General features: G+C 43.4%; 2 protein-coding genes across 3 annotated transcripts in view; one reads left to right on the forward strand and one right to left on the reverse strand.

Moving 5' to 3' along the window:
- The window catches only part of LOC137915810 (zinc transporter ZIP11-like), a 29,446-nt gene extending 23,842 nt beyond the window's left edge, over nt 1-5,604 (forward strand). Inside the window, exons 3-7 of the mRNA XM_068758931.1 lie at nt 1,180-1,347; nt 3,724-3,793; nt 5,084-5,182; nt 5,255-5,413; nt 5,497-5,604. Coding sequence (XP_068615032.1) covers nt 1,180-1,347; nt 3,724-3,793; nt 5,084-5,182; nt 5,255-5,413; nt 5,497-5,575 — 575 coding nt within the window. The 3' untranslated portion in view covers nt 5,576-5,604. The remainder of the gene's footprint in view (nt 1-1,179; nt 1,348-3,723; nt 3,794-5,083; nt 5,183-5,254; nt 5,414-5,496) is intronic.
- Nucleotides 5,605-6,858: 1,254 nt separating this feature from the next.
- LOC137915809 (ankyrin repeat and SOCS box protein 12-like) lies at nt 6,859-8,983 on the reverse strand. 2 transcript variants are annotated; one of them, XM_068758929.1, is made up of 3 exons: nt 8,950-8,983; nt 7,737-8,507; nt 6,859-7,051 (listed from the first exon to the last, which is right to left on the reverse strand). In XM_068758929.1, the coding sequence occupies exons 2-3, from the start codon at nt 8,497-8,499 to the stop codon at nt 6,900-6,902; spliced, it is 915 nt and encodes a 304-aa protein (XP_068615030.1). In that variant the 5' UTR covers nt 8,500-8,507; nt 8,950-8,983; the 3' UTR covers nt 6,859-6,899. The 2 variants fall into 2 exon arrangements, with proteins under 2 accessions (XP_068615030.1, XP_068615031.1); XM_068758930.1 differs by lacking the exon at nt 8,950-8,983 and having other exon boundaries at nt 7,737-8,514.
- Nucleotides 8,984-10,691: the final 1,708 nt, after the last annotated feature.

Consider the following 10,691-nt stretch of genomic DNA (forward strand, 5'->3'; position numbering starts at 1 on the left):
TGACCAGATGTCAGAGTAGGAATGTAGACAGACCGATACGACTGGAGTCTAGGCTCCATGAGGCCAACTGGACAACATCGTCCGCAAAAAGCAGAGATTAGATCAGACTTAAAGTAACAGCATGTTTATTTTTAGTGCCAATCAGGTGTGAAATCGCCTGCAACCTTCAGCGGGGGATTTGTGCTAATTATATTGTCTTGAGCCATTAAGTTTGTCTTTCTGTCATTAAAGGAGATTGCATTTCTAAGATTTGTATTGATGATGGGGCATACCCAGAGCGACTTTCATTTTCATTGATAATTGTAGCACTGAGCCGCTCCAGCTGCAAATAAAACCATCATGGACGTCGTTTTAATTAGAAATGCATAAACCTAGTTACTCCTGTAACAAACCGTTTTGTCTGTTGATTTTCTTTTTGATCCATTTAATCCAGAAAGTCTTCCTTGTGCACCTGGAACTCAGGCGATTGAAGAGAGGGTTCTCTTTGCATGAGGCTTGAACGACACGCCTTTTCAGCATTCTGTTTGAGTGACGTTCAAGCAGCAGGTCTTGATGAGCCTCATTTTTGCAGTGCTGAGTGTTTATATTTACCGGAGTCTCCTCTTGGGACTTGTTATCACCGGCCGCCCTCTTTCCCAGGACTAAAAACCTGCTGTTATCACTTCCTTCTGGCTCCATCGTTCTGCCTCACCAAACTCGCGATGCTTGTATTTTGTATGCCTTCTGGATCCAGTGCAGAACAGTGAAGATCCTTGATGCTTACATATGAGCAAGAAAGGCTCTCATTGCTGTGCATGTCCCCACGGAGGCCTGTTCGATTCACTTTTAGTTTTAGTTCATTTTTTGCTTACCGTATATAAACTATTTGGAGGGGGGAAATCATAAATGGATTGAAAAACAGAGCAGGGGAAACTGTTAAAATAACTAAAAATGATTTAATATCTACTAAGTTAACAGGACTATCTTGTAAGGGGGCAGGTCTGTTGAAGTGTCTCACCTAGTCAGATGGGAATTAAAAGCAGGAACGATGTTTGGAGAGATTTGTAACCTACAAATCCCCGGAGTTGGCATCAAGGATGGAATACTGGTGTCTAGATTTAAAGGAAATATTGATGTCTGTGTGTTTAAATGTTGACTCATTTTTGCACGTCTTTTTGTTTTTCTGTTTTATTAATTCAGATAAAGTAGAGAATGGAGATGTGTACCAGAGGAGGAAAGGGCCTCAGTCAGGGAACTCAGACGGCCAGGAAACGGGAAGTAAACAACAAACGGAGGCTGAAATGGCAGGAAGCAGCTGGCGGCGAATTCTTCTCCTCATCCTCGCGATCACCATCCACAACATCCCAGGTCTGATTGAGCCAGAGAAGTTTTTAATTGATTTTAATGTGGATTCTGGGCATGCTGATCAATCGTCAATAAAGCAAGATTCTCAACACGTCCTGAAAATGTTATCCAAAACCTTTTGAGTTATCTTGCTAACAGACAGACCGACAAACCAACGGCGGCAAAAATGCTATGACTCTGTTCTCAAATCTGATATTTGCATAGTCCACTGTATAAAATATCACGGCAGCATATTTGCAATTAAGGCTATGCCTGTTGTATATTCTAAAATTATTTCCTCATTTAGACTTGAACCATATTGACGAACTGCATTGTCTAACAGGATCTGGAGGGTGTGAGTCGCACCGTTTTCAGTCTCATCCCACCATTGAATAACACAACCATTATTGCACTTTATTATTATCTGATCTGGTTTGTATTTGAATGCTGCCTTGACGCTTCTCGGACAATATTGTAAACATCTCTAGGTATCTTCACAGAGAAGAGTTGGTTCAGGTAATCCTGACCTTCACAGGCTCACGAGGGCGACCATCCAAATCTTCAGGCCTTGTGCAGACCTGGGCATCATGAAAGCCGGTTGAATGAGCTCGTTCCTGTCAGAAGGCTGACGTGAACTGGAAAGGAGATTAAATGTTCTGAGATTATTAGCGGTAAAAGAAACTCAAGGCCCTGAAAATAAGACCATAGAATGCTGTAAAAAGAAGAAAGGAAACAAATCTATATTTGAAAAAGTATTCTGGGATTTCTGGACACTGAAGTCACATCAACTCTGTTTCCTGGCTGTGGAATGCAGCTATTCTCTCTGCTTTCCTGAACACAATAACAAGCCATGAAGATTTCATTCAGCGGCCATGAGAGGCTGCAAAGACCCTAAAACACGAGTCTCGTCAGTCAAATCTGCCAGGCGAGGGGGCTTTTAGCGCTCCCCTACGAGTTCTGGGCTCCGTTTTGGAACAAAAACCTTGAGCTAGTGGGTCGTACAAAATGCTCCACAACTCCAGCTGTGCACCGGCCGGCGTTACAGCTGAGCTGCTACTGGAATAAACGTCTTGCGCTTGATCCAAAGGGTAACATTATTTTTTTTCCTACTAGAGCACTGTACAAAAATCAGTGTGAGATACCACACTTGGAGCGTGTTGTTGTTGTGGCCTCGTATCTTTTATGTCAGCTAAGTGCTGAACTCCTCGTCTGCCCTGCGCCCCTTACTATCAGCACCAACCAATGGAACGCTCTCATCTTATGTTTTATTCAAAATCAGCCCGCGGGTTTTTTCACTGCTGACATTCCAGCGTTTCAGATGGTTTCCAGTGGCCTGTAATGAAAAGATCAAATGGGCCCACACTTTGACTTATTAATATACTGAAATGTATTCTAGAGTGTATTGTGTTGTATTCCTTCTTGTGCTTGGTTTTGTTTCCGGAATACTGTGCCTCACTTTCCGTCATTGGCCCTTCGGAGTCGTGCGTCTTGATCTCAGCTCTGCAGCCTTGCGTTCGTGATTGAATGTGATACCAAACCTGCGTTCAAATCGGGAGAAAGTAAACCAAACCATAACGTGCACCTCATTCGGGAAACTTTGAGATCATTTCTTCTGATGTTTCCGGGTTTGTTCCGTGGGTTCAGCGCTCTGGTCAGCCATCAGGAGCAACGCTTTAGATTAGCATGGTTTAGCGGAGTAGCGCGCTGTGGTTGTTCGGTACTCACCGTGAAGTGTCTCTGCCTCCGTTGTACAAAATGCAAAACGGTAAACTGATCTGCACGCAAACACATTCACACTGATACATCAAGCAGTGTCCTTTTCTTCTTCAATTTAAATTGTGTTTACTCTAAATGCACACGGCAGCTATTTCAATTCAGGCAAATGGGACAACAGAGGCGAGGGATGCTGCTGGGGGGTGTGCAGGGAATGCAGATAGGACTGGGAGAAGCGGCCACAACTGTGGAAAGACATCCTCTCGTTGGACTGCAGTAGAACCCTCCACCTTTAACTCCATTATCCATCAGCAGTTGTGTAAATGTTAAAATAATAAGGCAATGAAGCCTCAACAATTTCATCAGAGAAAATATTTTGAAGATAAGACACCAAAGCAGTCCCTCCTCGAGAGTCGCCCTCGTGGACCGTTAGTAGATCGCTGCGTTCTTTCTGAGAGAACGCTCTGCGCTAAACCACAGGCTCATAGCGGGGTTTTCTTTTATTATGTCTCCCCACTTGATGTTTCCAATCATTTACCTACTATTTGTTAACCCTTGATGTTCCGTCTTGTCCAGATCTCTGAATCTTTCTTTTTCAGAGTGCTTTAAATTCAGAAACACATGATGCACTAACAAGTATTATCCGTCTGTTTTGTTGTTGTTGTTGTTGTTTGTTTTTATCCTCAGAGGGCTTGGCTGTGGGCGTTGGATTCGGGGCCGTAGGAAAGACTTCATCTGCGACTTTTGAAAGCGCCAGGTAAGAATGGTCTCAAGGCAAACATAGATATATTTTACATACACTGAATATCATTTATCCAGACTGCAACCTTTATATGCAGAGAAGTAGGGAAGAAAGGGGCTAATCGCTAATAAAGTATTCCATTTCGTTATTAAATATGGGAAAATGCAGACATTCTCTGCAGCATCACAGCTGGATATAAAATTATAAGTCCCAGCAGGATGATTTTGACGTAGTTGAAGTAGCAGAATGCATCGGTCCGGTGTTGTGTACTCCTGACATCTACTGTCTGCAGTGTGACTAGAGACCGCGACGTGATTGGTGGCAGCTCTTTAGTCAGAACAAAGCAGCTGTTATCTGCATCTCGAGGGAACAAGCTTTATTATTTGTTTTCTAAATTGGCGGCGGGGGGGGGGGAATAAAACAGTGCCATGAAACGGTGCCATATAGCCTCAGGAGCAAGAATCCATTCTGCTAAATCTGACAAGTTTGCCACTTCCATGGCAACAGGGCTGTCCATTTGGGGGTGGGGGGGTCACAACAGTGGACTTTCTCCAGGGTACTGCTCTGCTGTGACATCTAGTGGATAGATTATGCCACTGCACACAGAGAGAGGCGTAGTTGGGGCATTTCGATTGTCCTGCTAACTGAGAAAAATCATGGAACACAGCTTTGTAGCACTGATGCAAAAATCCAACAACTTAAACATTTCCATGAAGAAGTCTTCACTGATTTGCACCACGGCCCAAAATGTTGAATAAGTGCACAATATATAATAAGGGGGAAAAAGAGCACTACTTCGTGTGTCACCTGACCTGTCTTTGTGATGAGTTTTAACTTCAACATATTGATTATCCAATATCTTTGCAGTGTAAATCTATGACATCATTCAGTTGTGCTCTGTGTATTTTAGTGGCATCTTTAAAACTAGAACTAACTAGTTAGATAGTTACCGATAGTTAAGTCATGGTTTCTAATTCAATTCAGTTTTCCCTCTGGCGATCAATGAAGGTTTATCTTATTTTATATTAACATGCTCAATTTAAATCACCACGTCAGCCTTTTTGTGCATGATAATGTTCAGACGTTTCATGTTCAGCTCAAACACCTATTATAGCTGAATATGTTTTCTTTAACTTTTAACATTCTACTGATTTCTGAATTGCATGTCTTGTTATATTTTCGATGATACGTAAAAGCAGACGCATCTCGTAACGGTAAACCGCTGCAATCTGTCAATATGGAGAAGAAACAACAAAACAAAATGTGATGTGGGCTCACACATTTTGTGCTTTTGTTCCCTCTCAGAAATCTGGCCATCGGTATCGGGATCCAGAATTTCCCAGAAGGTTTGGCAGTGAGCCTGCCGCTCCGAGGTTCAGGGCTGTCGGCGTGGACGGCCTTCTGGTGAGGGCGTGCGTCAGGCAGCCCGGTAGATGCACGCCTTTTAGCAGATCTTCTCACCGTGCGTTCCCTTAGGTACGGCCAGCTGAGCGGCATGGTAGAACCGGTTGCTGGGCTGCTCGGCGCCTCTGCCGTCGTCTTGGCGGAACCTCTTTTGCCGTACGCGTTGGCGTTCGCTGCCGGGGCGATGGTCTACGTGGTTGTGGATGACATCATACCTGAGGCTCAAGTCAGGTGAGAACGAAGAGGGCAGATCTTTATTACAGACGTATTAAGGAGTGAAACGGGAGTCCATCGTGTGTCTCTGTGTCCACCAGTGGGAACGGGAAGCTGGCCTCCTGGACGGCCATCCTGGGCTTCATTGTGATGATGTCACTCGATGTAGGGCTGGGCTGAGGTCACCGCAGCAGCAGAACCAGCAGCGGTGATGTCATCCAGTGCTTTTAAAAAGGGGACCAAATGAAATGGGCTTTTCTTTATTTTAAACTGAAACACTGTTTATTAATTTTTGTTTGAAATGTTGCTACTTGAATTTCGCAAATAAAACGCAGAACCTTTTTTTGCAGAATGCTTTGTGAGAATGAATGAAGCTGAGGAGTTGTTCGTTGTCCTTTATTTTCATGCTTGAAGTCCCCCCCCCTTCATTTTATTACTTAATGAAGTAAATCCTTGACAGGATTTAGATTTTCTTTATTTTTACAAAAACATTTCTGACTTTTGCACCGTCTCACATCATGCTACAATTACAGTGACGAATCTACAAATGTTGCTTTTGTTAGATCCACTCATTCCAGGCATATTTTTCTTGTTAATCTTCTTCAAAAAGAAATCTGTCCAAGTGATTGTCCAGACAGATTTAGTGCCTTCGTGTTGTTAGGGCAGAAACTGGAAGAATGTTGTTGACTTTGTCGAATGATTGAAATGCAGATAAGATTCAAGCTGTATAATGTCGAGTATTTATATAATTAAACAACCAAATGATCCTCAGTTGTATTTATGTTGTGATTTATAAAGTGGGCATCGTTTTTTATCAGCTAAGAGTATTTACTTACAGATGTTAAACAAACATCTCTGATGTTTCTTGATACTTTTAGTAGTACTTTTAATAGTCCCCAGTGGATGAACCCGACTGGCTTGTGCCTGATGTGCTGTTACCTTTTTAACATTGTTAGATTTGTCCTGGTTAGCATTTGGCTAAAATGAAAGCTCTTAAGCATCACAGAACGGCTTCTCCGGCTGTAGGCACACAATGAAAAGCACTCGGAGAGCACAAACCTCCACCAAGCAGCTCACTCGCATCATAATTGGATTTACTGGACCATCACCAGAAGGTTCTAAATTGTTCTTGGTATCTTTATACACCAATCATGACATGTGAAATGAAATTAGAGTTGATTTTTAACTGATTTTTGAATCCATAAATTGGTTTTAATGTTAAAATGTAATATTTGTAGACATTTCAGACCGTTCTTTGTCTGGAGCTTCATGTGTTCTGGTTCTGATCCACTAATCTGTAAGCAACAGAAGACTAAAGTGTTTCCCTCACAGACAGCCCTCGGTTAAGTACTAACAATAAAACACAGGTCCACACCACTTCAACACATTTACTGCTTTCGCTGAATGGACAGTCTTAGAACAGCACATACACAGACAGTCATTAAACCCTGAAGGTAGCCTGTCTGTCAATCAGACTCGCTGTAGTTCATATAACATGTGGGAGCTACAGGACGGGGAGTTCCACAGGCTTGTGCTGTAGGAAGTTAAGGAGGCGCGTTGGCATTTCCAGCTGGTCGATACAATGGATCCTGTTGATCTTTCTGAAGTGCTTTCGGACAGCGAGTCGGCACTGGGAAGTCAAGGCCTTTGGGTTTCCTGAAGATGATAGGAACAGTTTCATTATTGCCATTTTGATCGTTCAAAATAATGAAAGAGCCGATTCTAATTTCGGTTCAGATGCAGATTACTGATTGGATTTAACAGAAGGAAATATCTCCAAAGCGGTCATTGGAGAATTTAACATGTTCACAAAATGCAGTCCTAAACAGCAGGGCAGAGAGACGTCAGAGAATTCCTGCAGGAGGGGATTTCTTTGGTGTTTATCAATACAAATGTCAAACATTTGATTGTGTCAACTGTAATTCAATGATCGATTCGAGCCATCTAGAAAAGCAGCCATCGTGTCCGGTAAGTAGCAGCGCACAAAGCTAAACGCATTCTCGATCCGGCTCATCACAAGCTGATTTTTATTTTTTATTCACTTGCAGAAGAGACGCTTAGGCTTTTCTGTCTGACCATCCAGAGGAAGGAGGGAAACCTTGCGAGAATGTCAGAATATGGTCTTTTGGAAATGAGACACGGCTCCATACAAAAGGTTCCCGGGTATAATCACATCATTTGGTACCAAATATGTGAAAAATACGAGTTAAATTTGATTTGATGCTATTAATTCATTTTTATAAATACTTTTCTACATTTGTATCTATATGTAACTTTATTTGTTATGCACGGTCGCTTGTTATCCAGCTTGAGGACAACACGTGGCTAACGGGCTCCATACCTCGCTCCTCCAGAAGCAGCTCCACGGCCTCGTTCTGCTTGGTGGACTTCTCGATGATCAGCGTGGGGAGGTAGACGTTTGCGCCGAAGTCGATCAGAAGCTGGACGTACTCCACGCCGCAGCCGTGCCTGAGGCACATTTCAAGTACGGTTTTGGGCTGCTTGATGTTACTCAGGAGCTTCGCCTCGGTGCAGTTGTAATCCGGGTCTGCCCCGTGGAGAAGCAGCAGCTTGAAACACTCTATGTGTCCGTAAACGGCAGCCAGGTAAAGCGGCCCGCTGGACACCCTCGCGCTGGACGTCCAGAGCAAGACTTTGGAGCGGGAGTTCACTTCTGCGCCGTGTTGAAGCAGCTCCTCTAATATCTCCACGTCACCCTCCCTTGCAGCGGTGAGAACGGGGGAGCAGTTATTGGACGAGCTCCCGTCGGGGTTAGCGCCGACTCTAAGTAGCGCTAAGACACATTCCAGGTATTTCCCACGAACGGCTATGAATAGAGGCGTCTGGGCTTTGACATCCACACAGTCCACCAGCGCTCCGTGGGCTAGCAGGACCTGGAGGCAGCTGAGATGGCCGGTGGACACCGCAGCGTGGAGAGACGTCCCTGCGTTGCCCCAGCCGCTTCGGCAGTTTATGACCTTCTTGTAGATTTCTTGACGAAGCATCTCATTAAGGAGTCTGTCATCGTTTTGTAGCGCCGCCTGTCTGAGCTGGGAGATTTCAAAACTCCTTTGTTCTTCTTCCGAGGTTCTTAGCTGGATCATGGAGTTCACTGAAAGGTGAACAAAGAGAGCAAAAAAATTATAAATAAGCAAACGTCCAATAACTGACTATTGTTAATAAGACATGTATAACAGCCGCCTCTGCAGCTGGGAAATCTTTCATGCAAACGTGACGACACTGAACATTTTTGCTAAGTGCAATATAAGTCACTAAATAAAACTGGGGGGGGGGGGGGGGGGGGTAAAGTACATTCAACACTTGCATGTTAATGAACGCTAAACTGGAGCTGGGCTGCAGAGATTGTGTTCTGTGCCGTTCTGATGTAAACATTAGCTGCTAGCCGCTACTGTACTGTGTAACGTCACAAAATCCAGCAATATTCACTCCTTTGGCATATTTATCATTACTCAATTTTCTTGGTTTTAAAGTGACGTCGGGCGTAAAAAAACAAAATGTTTGAATTGTAATGTCAAAGTGAGCTCAGGCATTACCTCGAAACTGTCACAATCACTGCCCGCTTCCGTTTCTTCTTCTTCTTTATTATTTCCGGCAGTATGGACTGCTCGCTTCCGTTTGTTCTTCTTCGTGCTGTTTTTAGGGCTCATTCGCTGCACTGCTGCCACCTAGTGTTCTTGGCTGTAAAGATAATTTATCAGAGGCTAAACAATTAACACACTCCTATAGGGTAGGTTTAACTATTTTGATGATGTATTTTCCTTTTTATAGTAATAATTTTGGTTTGATTTTCTTGTATTTACTTTATAAAATAGTTAAATTAAACCGAGGCCCATCCTCCCATCAAGTTTCATGCAAATCAGTTTATTAGTTTTTGCATAATCCCACCAAACAAAGAGACTTGGATGAATATAAAATCTATAGGTAAAAAAAAACAACTAAAAACACACAAATTGTTGCTTAAGAGAAAACTAAAATTGTGGATGATTTATGTACGAAGGACTTTCAACGGAAACAAGACCGCAAGGGCTTTTTTGAAATGCTCCTCTTAGACAGGATGTTTGACTTGTACTGTACTGTACTGTAATACATGCTTCTGTGTGACTGTACTTGTACTCTAACATTCTATCTAATAAGTATATTCATTCATTCATTAAATCTAGCCCAGGCATGGGCAAACCCAGGCCCGGGGGCCATATGCGGCCCGTTGGTCTTTTTAATCCGGCCCGCCAAACTTGTCCAAATTATATCATTAAATAAAATTGTATTATAATTAAACCTCATTCATTTGACCTAATCCCTGTAATGCTACCTTTAAAAGGCCAAATCCTTTAATGCAATAGCTTTCATGTGTCATTTATATTAGCTCACACAAATACTTCGTCCATCTGTTCTCGGTCCGGCCCCTCTGTCAAATTTTAAAACCTATTGTGGCCCGCGAGTCAAAATGATTGCCCACCCCTGATCTAGCCAAACCATTATTCATGGACACAGAGGAATAGCTGCTGAGGACATGGAGGCAATCTTTATGTGATAACTCCAGACTAAACTCAGCCCTGCCTTTTTGTCTGACATAGCTAGGAACATGGCTGCAGACTCATAAGTATATTTTACTATGAAATATAACAAACATATAATGTGGCATTGAAAAGTCCCAACCAGCTGCCTCACAGTGATGCTTGAGTTGCTGCAGCTGCTGTGTCTCAGCCCCTGGCTTTATCTGTTGCCTCGCTAGGCAACCCAGGTGGCATCCGTTCTCTTCAAACTAGCTCTGTGTCCATTGGTTGTGCGTCACAGAGCCATTGTTTGGTTGCTGATGAGGTCTTGGTGTTCAGTCAACAGGTCTTGGGCACAATGCAGCAGGAACTACTCGGATTGAAACATCTTCCCACTTTGATTAAAAAAAGGGGATTTGGCATGAAAACCCAATAAAATCTGAGAAGACATTTAAATCTTAGAACATACAAAGAGAAAGCTCTTGTTGCCGAACAACGTTGACATGGCACTGCCTCTGGGGTCTCCGTGGATCTCCTCCTGTTTTGTGCCAGGGGTTTTACAGCATGGTCATGAGCAGCGCTGGCCTTCTCTGTCCACTCTGCTTCCATGGCTGTTGCTGAGAAACAAAGTAGAAGTCATCCCGGGGCTCAGAGAGAGGAGAAGGAGCTTTTAGAACAGCAACAGCACCATAACTCATTGTGTGTCCAAAAGACAAGCGGCTGGGGGTCGTTCAGTGGAGGGTAGTCAGTGTGTGTGCGTGCACAGAGTTGCTTGTAAGGAA

This window comes from Brachionichthys hirsutus, unplaced genomic scaffold (assembly GCF_040956055.1).
Source record: "Brachionichthys hirsutus isolate HB-005 unplaced genomic scaffold, CSIRO-AGI_Bhir_v1 contig_876, whole genome shotgun sequence".
Lineage (NCBI taxonomy): Eukaryota > Metazoa > Chordata > Actinopteri > Lophiiformes > Brachionichthyidae > Brachionichthys > Brachionichthys hirsutus.

Bases quoted from the DNA above. Each gene is read 5' to 3' on its own strand.
- LOC137915809 (XM_068758929.1), bottom strand. From the start codon at position 8,499: ATGATCCAGCTAAGAACCTCGGAAGAAGAACAAAGGAGTTTTGAAATC. The intron at 7,052-7,736 runs GTATGGAGCCCG...TATCATCTTCAG, and splicing joins GCTGCTTCTGGAGGAGCGAG to GAAACCCAAAGGCCTTGACT.